This window comes from Scardinius erythrophthalmus, assembly GCF_964197995.2.
Source record: "Scardinius erythrophthalmus genome assembly, chromosome: 5".
Classification (NCBI taxonomy): domain Eukaryota; kingdom Metazoa; phylum Chordata; class Actinopteri; order Cypriniformes; family Leuciscidae; genus Scardinius; species Scardinius erythrophthalmus.
Genome location: NC_138225.1, coordinates 49225918 through 49242134, shown reverse-complemented (window position 1 = coordinate 49242134; position 16217 = coordinate 49225918). Strand labels below are relative to the sequence as shown.

At 36.0% G+C, this 16217-nt stretch overlaps 1 protein-coding gene across 1 annotated transcript in view; it reads left to right on the top strand.

Annotated features, from left to right (window-relative positions):
- The window catches only part of hip1rb (huntingtin interacting protein 1 related b), a 39376-nt gene that overhangs the window by 4337 nt on the left and 18822 nt on the right, over positions 1–16217 (top strand). The window contains exons 2-10 of the mRNA XM_081365643.1: positions 8330–8393; positions 10245–10387; positions 11373–11429; positions 11582–11668; positions 12674–12750; positions 13973–14034; positions 14292–14432; positions 14788–14845; positions 16098–16173. Coding sequence (XP_081221769.1) covers positions 8330–8393; positions 10245–10387; positions 11373–11429; positions 11582–11668; positions 12674–12750; positions 13973–14034; positions 14292–14432; positions 14788–14845; positions 16098–16173 — 765 coding nt within the window. The remainder of the gene's footprint in view (positions 1–8329; positions 8394–10244; positions 10388–11372; positions 11430–11581; positions 11669–12673; positions 12751–13972; positions 14035–14291; positions 14433–14787; positions 14846–16097; positions 16174–16217) is intronic.

The following is a 16217-nucleotide window of genomic DNA, read 5'->3' as shown; positions in this document are numbered from 1 at the left end:
CTATTGCCTTTGTGTTATCTCTCTGTAAAGCGAGTATTCAGAGGTGGTGAGTATATGTCAGCCTACCGTAGGGATGTCCTTGCATGAGTCAGTGAATGCACTCTTAGTGTGGGTTGTGTCAGGAGGGGCATCCGGCTTAAAACATATGCCAAAAAAATATGTGAGTGATCCTCTGTGGTGACCTCTAGCGGGAGCTGACAAAAGTGAGAGAGAGATCGTAGGGATGTCCTTGCTTCAGGAGTGTGTATGCAGAGGAAGTTACCTTGAAAGAACAGGGTGTATTGTACACTGCTGACGTGCTGAGCTTTTGTTGGTAACCAGACTGTTGACTGTAGCCATTGACTTCCATAGTATTTTTTTTCCTACTATGAAACTCAATGGATAGCGTCAACTGTTTGAATACCAACATTTTTTTAAAATATCTTTTGTGTTCAACAGAAGAAAGAAACTCATACAGGTTTGGAACAGCTTGAGGGTAAGAAAGTGATCTAAAACATTACAACAAACCACAACTATGACAACAAAAAATATGGTACAAGAGGCCAAACATATTACACGTTAGTAATATAACAACCATTGGTTGTTTATGGTTGCCAAACAACATAGTACATTAAAATAGATTGTACTCAGATGTGCGTGTGTCGGCATATTGCTTTGGATGTGGCTAATCAAACCAGAAATGAAAATGTATGAAAATCTGAAGTTGTCTGTCAGTATGTAATGTTTTACCAGTGTTCTTGTACCTCAGTTTCACACAGTCGTCCTTTCTTTTTAAGTAGGTATAGAATGCCATTCTATTCACTGAGAGCAGGAAGGGCAAACTCAGTTCTGGCTCAGGTTTCCTTCAGTGTTGAGAGTTTAGCCGCCTCTATTTGGTGACACAAAAAGACAGTAGGCAAAATGAGAAGCATGTGAAACAAAGTCTACCAGGGACAGTTTTTTGCTCTGCTAATGGCCAAATGGAGTTACATTTCATGCTCTGGAATTGTTTTATGTAAAATGTATATCCATCTTTTCCATTGTAATGGTTTAATTAGGCTAAATTAAAGAGGTCATGTATTTTAGCCTACCCTTTTACAAAGTCTTGATTTTGTAGAATAGGTTTTCATACTTAAATGTTAAAGGGCACCTATTATGCAAAATTCACTTTTACATGGTGTTTGAACATAAATGTGTGTTGGCAGTGTGTGAGCAAAACCACCCTAGAATGATAAAAATCCACCCAGTGTTTTTTTTACAATCTCAATAAATCATAAGCACTGTCTCAGAATGAGCTGTTCTCAGATTCGGTGCAATGTGACGTAGAATTGCACAAGCCCCGCCCACGACGGTTGATTGACACTTCAGTTTGAGCATAGACCCGCCCTGAGTGAGCTGGACACAGTCCGCCATTGTTCGACGCTTGAGCAGCTGTAAGACAAGAATGTCTCCTAAGCGATTGAGGTGTGTTGTTGATGGATGTAAGAATGAACATAGCAGTCTTCAATCAGTTCTGATTCGGTTCGGGAGTTTAGATAAAAACCCGCCCGCACTTACAATTCATTGGTTGGGTCCTTACATGCGCTTCGTGAGGCACACTAGCACACACACGCAAGGTCTCTCGCTCCCTCTCTCTACACGTTCTTCCCCCGGTAGACGTAGAATCCACAGCTAGATCAATGAGAAAGCCCTATTGTAACGACCATCATTTGAAGTGTCACACAGTTCTGAAATTATCGTACATTATAGGATTTTTTCCATTATTGATCGTACATCGTACAGAGGTCAAAATTATCGTACAAATACGATAATTATCGTACATCTGGCAACACTGGTTGAGATTGTCCTTCTGGTTCTTCTGAGCGAGAGCTCGTGAGGCTCCGCCCCCTGGGCCGGCAGAAGCAGTTAATTTGCATTTAAAGGGATACACACAAAAACAGCGAGTTTTTCTGAGCCCCAAAAAATGACAATTTAAACATGCTGTAAAAAATGATCTGTTGGGTATTTTGAGTAAAAACTTCACATACTTACTCTGGGGACATCAGAGACTTATTTTACATCTTGTGAAAAGAGTCATAATAGGTGCCCTTTAAAAAAAATGAGTTGTTCACATATTTTTCATTATTGCTGCACCTCTATTCCTAGACTGTAACACTTTGTTTAGTTCCTGTCTCTATGAACCCTGTCTTTCTGAAAAGTGCAGTGTGCTCTGATTGGTCACTGGACCAGTGGGTTGTGATTGGCCATCTGCTTCGCCACGCCCCTTACCCTAACCACAAGTGTCAACACACTACTAATGTAGCTCAACCAGGCCTTGCCCTGTCTTTTTCCTTTGCATTTGCCTTGGTTAGGAATTATTTAAATGAGGAATAATGTGTCACGTTCATTCCCAGAAGAAAACCTTCCGGGTGTTTCAGGGAGTGTGCACTGATATAGAGAATAACTCCCTTTGGAGTGAATTTGTGCTTTGTGACTTTGCAGAACCACAGTAAATAAAAATGTGAAAAAGCATAATAGGTCCTCTTTAATTCATTAAAACAACATGTCAATTGAATTCATAAATATTTTTCAATATTTTAAAATCCAATCAATGAAAATATAACAATTCATTTTTAAATGAGCATTTTATTATACAATAGTAAGATATTTCTATCATATTTTCTTTAAGTTAACCAGACTTTTGTGAAGACTGTTGAGATTCTGTTTCTGTGTAATAATTACTGACTTGAAAGTCCTAGTCCAAATCCGAAATTTGCCAAATTCCATGCTATACAGTAAATTCCATTTATATGCCTGTATTCTAGGCATATCTGCTTTTGTTTTTCTGCATTGTGGAAATCATAGGGTCCTAATTATCTGATTGTATTAACACATTATGTTAGAAGAACTGTCAGTGATCTCTTTTAATGAGTTTCCTGCTTAGTTTTTTTCAGTGGACCTTCATGGAGTTAGTGTTAGTGAGACTCTCATGTAGTGGTTAGTGTATTTTTTTTGGTTTTAGATTTCTTTTATGCTCGTAGGGGTATGTGATATTGACAAAAAAAATTAAAAAATCTAGATATTTTCTGCCATTTTGTTGATTACGATAATTGTGTCTGTGCTGGTACCTTGGCTGGTTTAGGCCCATCGTGGACAGCTAAGTCAAGTCAAGTCACCTTTATTTATATAGCGCTTCATACAGATTGTTTCAAAGCAGCGGAACTGTTGATTCAGTTCCGTTGTATAGTTCTGTTATAACAACTCTCCGAGTGTTTGGCATGGTAATGGGTTTGACAATGATTGGTCTTGGTGAAATATATCTGCTACACTGCTGCTGCTGTTATTGCTGCTGCTGCAGAGAAAGTACGGGACTTGCTACTGCCAATACAATCCCGACACGCTGCTGTGAGCAAGTAAGACAGGCTGCTGCTGTACAATATGAATTACCCATTGCAGATCTATACAGGTGGAGCTGGGGAAGATGCAGGGTTTCTGAAAATGTGCTGCTCTGCTAAGGCAAATGCTATCCGGCACATTCTCACCTCTGAAAGGTTATCCCATTTCAAATGGAATTTATAGCTTGGTGGTTTTTACAGCCATAGGCTTCACAATGCTGTGATATTTTCTATGAAAATTAATTGATTTGTTTGTGTGAAGAACAACGTCATGTTAACTGTTCCAAGATGGCGGACGCATCAACGTGTCTGGTGTGGTCGAATGTGGCATCTATCTACGTATACATATCTATGGTAAAACCTGCCAGTTTAAACCAATGTGACAAGATGGGGTGGTGTATCGTTTCCATTGCACCGACCCTTAAAGTCCGTGTGAACCGCAAGATGCAACCAACTTTACTTTAGTGTTGTGAAGTATTTCCTAATGAAACTGACATCATTGGTAACAATCCTCCGCTATCTTTCCTGTGATGGCGCTTAAATATCATTCTCTGCGTCTGCACTCCATGTGCTGTAAAAACAGTGTATTTTGTGATGTGGAAAGCTCCCTTATCACACAGACCTGATCCTCTGATTCATAATGAGAAGCAGGACCGCTCACACACTGGAAGTTTCTGGATATATCTATCATAAACACACTTCTATCATCTCTCAATGATATTCTTAAACTATGTAAAATCCACACAGTTTAACAGACCCATTAGTAGTAGTATTGCTGCTGTAGCTCGTTTCATAGTTTCTCATGCTTACTGTAGATTATTGCAAAGACTCATGGTTATGTTATATATAATGTGTTCTTGGAAATAAATGATGTCTTAAATAATTTCTTATGTATATTATTTTAATATGTCAGGATAAATTATTACAGGATAATCCAGATTTTTGGGATCAAAAGTGTTCCAATCTTACTAAAGAGTTTTGAACCACTCTCACTGAGGGTTTGATCCGGATCAAAACTAAGATTGGATTACATGATCTAATCCGATTTCAGAAGACTTTTTTTCTTTTGAACAACCCGTTTTCAAGATTTGAGTTAGTCCGAAAACCAAAATCTGATTACATTTCTTTTGAACAACTGGGCCTTAGAGACAGAGTGACAAAAGTTGCACTGAAAGTGGATGGTGACTGAGGCTGGCAGTTTAACCGTGGAGGGAAGAACCCCCTAAAACGGGGTCTATCATGAAAGTTAGCCAATAGGAAGACCATCTGTCTAAGATAGTGTGCCAGCGTTTGGCACCTAACCAGCCCAATTCCTCGGGCTGACATGCTTTGTTCTGCACAATCTGCTCTTTGTGCTGTCCATTGCCTTCATTTTGTTCGCCCAGATTTGGGGCCAACAAACACAATCTCACTTGCACATTAATGAGCCACAGACCAACATTCAAAGGCATGCACATTAAATTCTGTGCTTCTGTTTTGTGATTTTGTAAAACATCTTCCAAACTCAAGATTAAGTTGTCAACGTTTTATTTTATTATATATACCCTGGCCTAGCCGATCTGAGAAATCATTCACTGCTAAACATGCAAGAGAATTTATAATATAATGTCAGTCATTTATTCATTTTTTTTGTTTGTTTTTTTTTGCATTATTTTTTCATTTTCAAGTAAGTATGTAAGACTTTAAGAATTATTTAATTAATGTAATGAAGATAATTGTTATTTCTAGTAGTATCATTTGGAAGACATGGCTGCGCATTATTAGTGAGCTAGTGATAAAGAGTGGTTATTTTATTAGTGGTAAAGATTTTTTCTTCAATATTTTCTTGTTTTAAAACATACAATGTGCAGCTTTAAATTATACATTTTGCCATGCAAAGGTTTATCTAGTGTAAAATTGCATCCGTAAATTGGATTATATTTAATTTTGAGAAAACATCTTTTTTCTGCAGTTCCACAGCACTTCGTGTGACGCCTGATCCCAGAACCAAAGATGTGCTCACGGCTTGTTGGAATTACTCGTAGAACTTAAATTTACAACTTGTAAACTCTACCGCTATTACTTGTACCACATAGTGCTGCAATGTGATGAAACTCTCAAAATGGCAGCAGTAAAAAGCAGTTATCTAGGAATATTTCTGTTTAAAAATTCCTATAATTGACTATTGTTAATGTCTTAATATGTCAAAATAATTGAAAATTAACAGAAGACATAGAATACAGTTTAATATAGCTAGCTTAGAGTTACTAATGTCTTAAATAAGGTAAATAAACTTAAGGCATTTGCATAACTGTATACTTGCACTACTTGCATTGTGGTTGTGGTACACATTGTGGCGCTAATATTTATGTTTAATTCAGTTTTTGAAAGGAAAGAAAACAAGGCTGTGAGGGATGGAAGTACAGTGAGCCACAGACCAACATTCAATGAGTTCAATGGATTATACTGTTGTTTAACAACAGACGATTGTTCAGCTGGCATAACGTCTTTCCAAAAAAGTAGACAAACACATTACAAAACAGTTTTGAAAGTTGTAAATTGTGACAATTACATGACCTAGGACCTTTATAGGTTGTGTGCCATTGTAAAGACTGTAAGGGCAAATTCCAAACAGCATTTTTGCACCCTTGAAGGGCAATTCGGGACGGGGACGCCATTTGTAGGGGTGTTCCAAATGAAAATGAAGGACCGAATCTCTTCACGAAGGACCCTTCCACAAGTCTGTTAGCGGAGGGAACATGCGATGGTCACTTCAAGGAAGTAATTTAATCGTTTATGGTCATGTGACCCAGGGCGATAAGTCCTTGCGATTCATATTAAGTTTAAAAAAGTTTCATACTTAAGAAATGTGTTTAATGCTTTATGTGTTTTTGCTTAACTTATACAGTTAGGGTAACTCTCGCCAAAATTGAACCTAGGCTCTTTTTGTTAATCTACCCGAGTAAAACTTTCGTTTAAAAGCATAATTAGAATGGAAACTCCACTTTTAAGATTGACCGTCTTTTCGTTTTCGGTCAAATTGCCGTTTGAATGGGTGTGCTTGGGGCACTTCTATGATAGCATCAAAAATCACTATTTTTAAAATACTAAGAAGGCTCGACGCAACATGAAACTTTGCTCGAAGTATCACCAGAGGCTCTACACATGAACTCGAGCATTGAGAACATTGTTTGTGTACGCAGAGTTTACTAAAAAGAAAGATTTTGAACAACTCACTGTAGCTGTTGTTCTTCCCGGCCGCCGGCATTTTGACAGTCAAAAATAGTCGATCTGTATCACTGAATCATTTCATTATTATATGAGGATCCTTTTTCAAATACAAGATCAATATTGATTTTCACTAACGACAAAACAACAAATTATCCGTGAATTTATATGGAACTAAGCTTTAGAAGCTTTCCATCTTTACTCTCCTCCCTGTTACGGAGATCGACTATTTTTGACTGACAAAATGCCGGCGGCCAGAAACACTAACTGATAAAGTGAGTCATACAAAATATTTATTTTTAGTAAACTCTTTGTACACAAACAATGTAGTCAGTGCTCGAGTTCATCTGTAGAGATCCTGGTGATACTTCGAGCAAAGTTTTATGTTGTGTCGAGCCTCCTTTGTATTTTAAAAATGTCGATTTTGATGCTATCATAGAAGTGCCCCAAGCACTCCCATTCAAAAGGCATTTTGACCTAAAACGAAAATACGGTCAAACTTAAAAGTGGAGTTTCCATTCTAATTATGCTTTTACTCGAAAGTTTGACTCGGGTAGATTAATAAAAAGAGCCTAGTTTCAATTTTGGCGAGAGTTACCCTTTAAGAGCAGATTGACACACACACACCAAAAGTTCAAAAGTTTGGGATCGGTACGTTTTTTTAATGTTTTTAAAATAAGTCTCTTCTTTACCAAGGCTGCATTTATTTGATTAAAAATACAAAACAGTAATATTGTGAAATATTATTATAATTTAAAATAACTGTTTTTTTTAAATAACTGCTGATTTGCTGCTCAATAAACATTTATTATTATTATCAATGTTGAAAACAGTTGTGTATTTTTTTTTCAGGATTCTTTGATGAATAGAAAGTTCAAAAGAACAGCATTTATTTGAAATAGAATCTTTTGTAACATTATAAATGTCTTTACTGTCACTTTTGATCAATTTAATATGGAAGCCCTGAATCGCAACAAAGAAATGAATAAATAAAGTCCCATTTTTCGAGAATAAAGTCGAAACATTACGAGAAGTCTTCCGTATAAGTTTGTGTGTGTGTGTCGTCACGAGTGCATTTCTTTACAAAAAAATAAATAAATACGAACTTCTACGGAAGACTGTATTCTCGTAATTTTGACTTATTCTTGAAATATTACAACTTTATTCTCAAAATATTTCGACTTTAATCTCGAAATATTTCGAGTTTGTTCTCAAAATATTTCGACTTTAATCTCGAAATATTTCGACTTTAATCTCGAAATATTTCGACTTTAATCTCGAAATGCTAGAATTCTTTTTTTTTTTTTTTTTACGTTGTGGTTCAGGGCTTCCGTAATTTAATGCATCCTTGCTGAATAAAATAATCAATTGTTTCATTTCTTTCCAAAAAAAAACAAAAAATTCTTACTGACCCCAAACTTTTGAACGGTTGTGTATAATGTTACAAAAGTTTTATATTTCATAAAATTTACACAACTGTTTTCAACATTGATAATAATCTGAAATGTTTCTCACTTCGGATTGGAATTTGCCCTGTCATTTGCCCTGATTGGAAGTCTGTCCCTCACAGCCTAATGTGAGCCTTCACATAATTATAGAACCTTCACATGACAAGACGCCATGCCTAATGTTTTTGGTTTACTGTTTTTGTATTTATTTGACAGGGAGACCTTGAAAATTCACTTTGAAAGGACATGAGGATGAATAAATAATGACATAATTTATATAAACTTGCATAGTAATTTTTTTTGTTTCTCTCTCCTTTTTAGCTCAGCAGTATCAGTAAGGCCATCAATTCCACAGAGACGCCGCTGAAGGAGAAACATGCACGCAGTATCCTTAATTCAGACATCTATTTATTATTGGTTATTCAACTATTATCGTACCAGGTACAGTAGGTCAACTGAACCCTTCGCTGCAGGATAAGGAGTAGTACTGCAATCCGGTCTGAAGTTCTGTGTTTGTTAATATGGGTTTAAAAGTGTTGAAAATAGTTTCAAACTTTGCTGTCTGATAATGCTGTTAATGCTGGTCATATCATTGAGTGTGTTGAGATGCACATTCTTAAACCGATTATGCTTAATAAGCCGACATTGTGCGTGGTCATATAAACACGTTGAAGCGTTTTCCTTTATTGGTGTAAGATCATAAACAGCTTAAGAATAAACTGATCGACAGAGCTAGATTTTTGACCATTACCTCAATTTCACCCAGCATGTAAGCACCTTAACCTGTTCTGTCAGTTTTTTGAAGTGTGCATGTGATAAGAAAACGTCTTTATATACAAGAGGCTGCTCACTGCAGAGCAAATGGGTGGAGCTTACGTCTAGCTCCTCCTCACTAGACGTCCAGCGGGGAGGAACGAATGTAATCTGGGCCTAATGGGTGGAGCTTGTATATCCAACCACATCCTAACCCTACCCACAACGCTATCCCTCACCCCATTAGACGTCCAGAGAGGTGGAGCTGGATGTCATCTGACTCTGCAGTGAGCACCACTTGTTATATAGAGCAGATTAAAGCACATCCAGCCACAGCGAATGTTTTGCGGTAGGGGAGGAGAAATATATCGCAAACTCCGACTTTTTGTTGACCCAAGAAATACACTACCCAGCCAAAAAAAAGTCACTGTTTGGATTTAAATAGGCAAATGTTGAAATAGTCTATGATTGGATCATTATTGCAGTGATTATTATGTTTCTAGCATGTTACATGTTTGGCAACAGTTCTTCTAACCCTAATTGATGGAGTGTGAAGCTTTTCATTTCTTAAACAACCATGTAGGAAGACACGTCATGGCCATATTCCAGAAAGACAATGTCAAGATTCATCAAGCTCAGATTGTGAAAGAATGGTTGGGAGGAGCATGAAGAATAATTTTCACACTTGAATTGGCACCTCTGAGTCCAGACCTTAAATTCATTGAAAGTCTTTGGGATGTGCTGGATGAGACTTTACTAAGTGTTGGACTCATTGCCAATACAAGATCTTGACCAAAAAATGATGCACCTCTTGATAGAAATAAGTGTTGTGGGGGATTTATTTCCATGTTATTTATAGCGACTTTTTTTTTGGCCAGGCAGTCTATAAAAAATATGTTTTCATCTTGTTCAGCCAAAGTACAAGTGGTACATTTGTAGAAACTTCAAATATGAGAGGAGAATGAGTGTGTGCAAGTTTGACATTTTGAAATACTCTGGGGTTTTAATGTTTTATTTAAGGTTTTATAGCGGTTTACAGGGGAGAAACATGAATGAAACGTATTCGACATCAGCAGCTCCTATATCAAAATCCTAACGAATAGATAATTATCAAAGTCATCTTACAAAATCATCATACATGGTATGCAGCAAGCTTTTCTTGTGATCTTGCTAACCCTCATGTGTACAGGACCAGGTACTTTTCATAATACATACAACACCAAACACAACTGTTTGCCAGTTATTGTGTAGAAAACATTACCTCATAGCTCCATCTAGCATCCAATCAGTGCTAATAATCAATTTGAACATGGATACCATACTGGTGTGAAAGACATCATCGCAAGTCTACATATCAGTCTTGAAACAGTTAGACAGCAGGCTTTCCCTTAGTTTGATGAATTGTGGTATTACATAAAAACAATTTATTAGTGTGATGTGATAATCAATTGTGTTGAGATCTTTTCCTTAAAGGCATGAACAGGAATTATTTTGGGAACCCACAGAGAGAAGGGGGCCTATACCTTCTGGTCATATGCTGTTGGTCTGCCTTTGCCAAGCAGCGCCATCCTTAGCTGGAAGTTCTCCCATGTGTTACACAAAATCTTGCGTGATGGTCACCGAAATGTAAGCATGCTTTCATTTAAATTTTGTTGGAATTATCTGTTCAAATACACTTTTATTCATCTATTTTTGAGCACAGATGCATGCGATCCGGAATTCAGTTCTCTTTCACAGCTTACTGTGCTTGCATGGTCAAATACACACACAATTGTCACAATGCACATCGTGTGGAGTATTTATGTAAACACAATCTGCTATGTCCCACGCGAACGTTAACAGTTAGGAGAAAATCAGATGTGTAACAGTATATTAGATCCGTGCATTAATTCTTAAAGGGACAGCAGCTTCGTAAATGGCTGCCATCCGTTTTATTAATGTTGATAAAATAATCACTAACTGCTTTTGGCTGAATCACTTTTGTATTTTATGAATATAATATGAATCAATTTATATTTAATTCATAGAGCGAATATTATACAATGTTTTATTTTTACATTTGATTATTCGATTTCTGTACGTCTTACTGCATGTTAAATAAACCTAGGCTACTGTACCTGAAAAAATTATTTCGTTCAGGTATTTGTCTTATTGTTTGTAATTAGCTTCTTTGTTCCTATTTTTAATATAAAAAAATAAAATAAAATTGTCTGCGTTGCTTTATTACAGAAGATTACCAGTCATGTGTGTAATGATTGCAGTCTGCTTAATGATAATATTGGGTTGACTAAAATGGGAAGAAAAACAAAATAAATGTCAAGGTTCACATTTAATTCAGTGTGATTTATTTCAGTCAAATAGGAAAACTAACACGAAACAGTAAACTAGAATAAAATCTTCAAATATATTGAATCGAAATTTGATTCAAAATCAAGAATCGATTTAATGAGGCACCAAAAGATTCCCACCCCTATCGTTTTAGAAACATTTTCGTATTTCTTGAATATATTCATTTAAATTACAATGAAAAATCAAAGTATGTGTGCATTGTCTAATGTCTTTTGTTCTTGGAGCAGACTGTATTGTGTATTGTCTTATTCATTCTTACCAGAGCTTACAAGACTGCATGAGACACTACAGCAACATTGCTGAGACAGGGTTAATGTGGGTAAGTCAATGTTCATCCACAAAATCCCTAATCTCAACATTCAGAAAAAAGGAAACTTTCTTTTTGACAGGTTTGACTGAAAAATGTAATTTTTCAAAAAGGTTAAGGTTAATTAATAAAAAAGGTTTATTGTCAATAATTTCCATCTTCAGAATAACACGCGAGACAGACATGGGTATGCACAGCTGGTTTCTCTACATTCCAAACTCCTCTGCACCAAGATTGAGTTCCACACAAAGGTAAATTTTGATATATTCACATCGAGCCCATAATATATTTTCCACATTTGACAGCCATTATTTTAGGTCAGTGGTTCTTAGCCTTTTTGACTTCAAGGCTCTCTTTTGTATGAGACAATATTCAAAGGCCCTCCAACCAGATCTCATGAATAAATATAACTATTTTACGAGGTGACAATTTTGTATGAAAACGTGTTAATAAAGTCCACCCATAAGCAAATCAAACAGAAATGTATCCATGACATTGTAAAAATTCATACGAATTAAAGTGTGTTGGGCCTCTTGTTGTAACTCTGCAAAGCTTTGGCATATTGACACCAAACTTTTCACTGTCAACTCACACTGACCACAACACATTCATCTGGTAACATTAGTCAAAAGGGATAAGCATTTAAATCATACTATTAGTGATTGTGTTTATGTTTTTTCAGCTATTTTGACTTTGAAAAATGTCTTTAATGACTCTTTGTTGCAGTTAGTCTGATGCTCCCAGACATGCTTACATAACTCATTATGCCTTTTTATGCTTGGCCCTATTGGCTGCTGCTTGCAGCTATATTTTCATTTACAATTATTTGTATCTCCTGGTTGAGAATTACTGATTTAAATAATATATATAAATGTATACCTCAGTTTACTTAGAATAATTACACTTAAAATGTAAAAAAATGCTGTTCTTAAATATGGTGTAATCTTTTAAGTTTTGCCATATGATCAAAATGTCATTTAAATTGATAAACCATACACTTGACATCTCCAACAAATATAAATATGCCAATGGTGACAGTTAAAGACGTTTTTTTTTTTTTTTCATTAATATGCTAGGGAATGGTGTCTTGTTATGAGCCAAATGCTCATGTGAATAACTTTTGTGCATTTTTTTTTTTATAAAATAGGAATTTGTATTTCTATCCTAGTTTCACCAATTATCACTATGGATTCCAGTGTGAACAAAGGGATAGTCCTGCTTAGTTTAAATGAAGTTTCTCTGTGCTCTCTTTGCAGCATTCTGAAATTCCAGCCAGTCTAGAGGTCTCAGATGAACTCCTGGAGCGTACAGCGGGAACAGACATCAATAATGTGTATGTGGAATTCCAATTACTCTATATTTATTTCTTCTGTATTAGATCTCGACAACCTTGATAATCGTAGGAGTGTTTAGTGAGCACCAGATCAGCATATTAGAGTGATTTCTGAAGGATCATGTGACACTGAAGACTGGAGTAATGATGCTGAAAATTCAGCTTTGCATCACATGAAAAAATGGCATTTTAAAATATTTTACTGAAGAAAATAGTTATTTTAAATTGTAATAATATTTACTGTCTTTTTGATCAAACAAATACAGCCTGGCCCTTAAGAACCCTTAAGAATAATGTCAATATGATGGTGTCAATGTGAAGTTTTTCTACTGCTTACTGCTGGCCTAACAAGTGAAAGCACTTTACTAGATTAAAATGACAAGGTACTCCATCTCACTCCAAATACATTTCAGATGGTTTTAAAAGAGAAACATTATGCTTTATTGACAGCTTTGTTTGGACACTGAGGACCCAAGAGTAAAGTTAGTTAGCCTTTATTGAATTATAAAGTCAAATAAATGAGAGATTTTGAGGCCCGTGATGGAATGTCCCACATGGCGTGCATAATGATGTTAGCCATGTGGGACATTCCATTCTATCTAGATTACAAATGTAGTAGCTAAAAAAAAACAAAAAAAGTTTATTCTTGTCCCAAAAAAATTATAATAGCTTCAAAATAGCAAAACAATTTTTCCATGTTGCTTGTAGTGTAAGCCAATCACATGGCAGCAACTCAATCCATTTAGGCATGTAGTCATGGTCAAGACAATCTGCTGAAGTTCAAACCGAGCATCAGAATGGGGAAGAAATGTGATTTAAGTGACTTTGAACGTGGCATGGTCGTTGGTGCCAGACAGGCTGCTCTGAATATTTCAGAAACTGCTGATCTACTGGGATTTTAACTCGCAGTCTTTACCTCTAATTTGGCGTAAACAACATGAAAGCATGAATCCATCCTACACATCCTGAAAGCATGGGCCCAGATCTCAGCTTTGGGATGTAGTGGAGTGGGAGATTTGCATTATGGATGTGCAGCTGACAAATCTGCAGCAACTGTGTGATGCTATCAGGTCAATATGGACCAAAATCCATAGAGGGAGAACCCAAGGGGGTCTGACCCGGCAATAGCTAGGTGTACCTAATAAAGTGGCCGGTGAGTGTATGTTACCTTACTTTAACATGTTAACTTCTAAAAGGGTTTTGTCTCTGATTCCTGCTTCAGGTTCCAGCTCACAGTGGAGGTGTTTGATTACATGGACACAGAGCTTCGATTAGCAGAAGCTGGTGAGTGTTCAGATTATGGTGTTGTCCCAAAAAAAGGTTTTCTGACTTTGCAAAAGTGGTTATAAAACTTTCTGGCAAACCAAAATCAACCTTATTATAGAAGTATAAGAAGTTAATGTTGGATTTTGTAGTCTCCTACTTTTAGTTTGGTTTTGATTGTGTCATGGAGGTTACTGTCTTTTGAGTTTGACATACATGAAAAAAACCTGCATAATCTGGTGCGAGGTTATTTTACTCTGTATTGTTTATATTCATAGTGCTCCGCCAGCTCAACATGTCCATTGCTATCTCCACACTGACGTCAAGCCAGTGTAAACTAGCACCGCTCATCCAAGTCATCCAGGACTGCAGTCACCTGTACCACTACACCGTCAAACTGCTCTTCAAACTGCACGCCTGTAAGAGCTCGAGTGCTGCTGTAGCTCCATCATGCTTCCAACACTAATTCTACTGATAAAACTTAAAGCTGGTCGACAAAGAAAATAGTTGTAAATGTCTTAATCAAAAGCTTCTTAAAAGCTTACCAATGGGGCAGTTAAGTGATGTTGGCATTTCTACTTTGTCTTTTTATACATTCATAGGACCCATTTATTATCTTAGTTTTCAGAATTACCGAATGTAATTTGTAAATCAAAACCAGCTAATAATACTCACAATGTGAGTTTAACATTAATGCATTTCTAATAAATGCTGAAACTGCACCCTAATTGCACTTCTGGAGCTGGTTGTTGATACTGGTTGTTATGCTGACAGGTTTACCAGCTGACACACTCCAGGGACACCGCGAACGCTTCCATGAACAGTTCCAGAGGTACATTTAATCATTTCATACTCGATTGTTTTAGACATTTTTATTTTGTCTGTAGCATTCTGTATTCACCATATGATTCACCGAAAATGCTTGGGCTTTTAAGTGTACAACATTTATATTAACATAGCAGTGAGGGGGCATATTTCCATGTCTTTAATCAATGTGTTTTTAGGAAATGGGAAAGAAAATGTTACATGTGGCTAAAATCATTCAATTCGTGGTTGATTTAAACAGCTGTCACTTCAAGTTCACCCAAAAATGTTAATTCTGTGATCATTTACTCACCTTCATGTTGTTTTGAACCTGTATGTTTTTCCTTCTATGTATAAAATGCTTATTCCCAAGTATTCTGAAGCCAAACTATAGCATTGTTTAAGAAACAGACAGGAATTTATGGTTTCATTCACAGTAAATAGAAATCCGCCTCAGCTCTACTTTTTATGCTCTTAAGGAAAGTAGAAATTTCTGAATTTTTTGAACAAATCATTCTTTTGAGTCTTCTTTTTTTTCTAACAATATTTTATTAGTCAACATTATGAAGGCAAAGTATGAACAGTAATTGGGATTTTACCATTACAAAAACAAGAACCAATCAATCATCAACAAAACATACACACATACATATTCATAAATACATATGTTATACAGTACTTACATCAAACACCTTACACCTCCAGGGACATAAACAGCAATAGCATCTTAAATTGTTTCTATATTCTCATTATCTATCATTTTCATATTTTATTTTGATGTATTCTAAAAAGTGATAAAACCAAAATATACAAAGATATTTTTGAACAGAAGATTATCAGTGAATAATGATTTAAATTTCTCATACAAAGAATGGCTTCAGAATATTTATGTAGCGCACAAGTTGTATTTATGATCATATTATAGTCCTTTTTTAAATTACTTTTTGAAGCAATGTCCGCTATCCATACTGTCCACGCCACTGCTCCTCTTAATGGATGGGTTTCTTTTGTAATTTTCTCTGGCTCAATCAGACAGTGGTGGGCAGAGGTGGGTGGAATGAGAAAATGATCACAACACTTTTTACTGTTTAAACCAAATCAACCCAACAAATTATGAAAATGACTGTATCTACTTGTAACACATTTTCCTTGATAGAGTAATAGATTTATATTTACATATTACCTCAGTGATTTTTAAAGAATCCCATGGAGATTGTCTTTTCTTATGTACAGTTTATATGATTATTAATTATCATTATGATGATGATTATATTTTTTAGCCTCCAAACATTCCTCAATAAAGCACGAGATATGCTATACTTCAAAAGGCTCATCCAAATACCTAGACTGCCTGATGTAAGTAAACTATCTTTGAATTCCGTTCAACTTATTGAAACTTA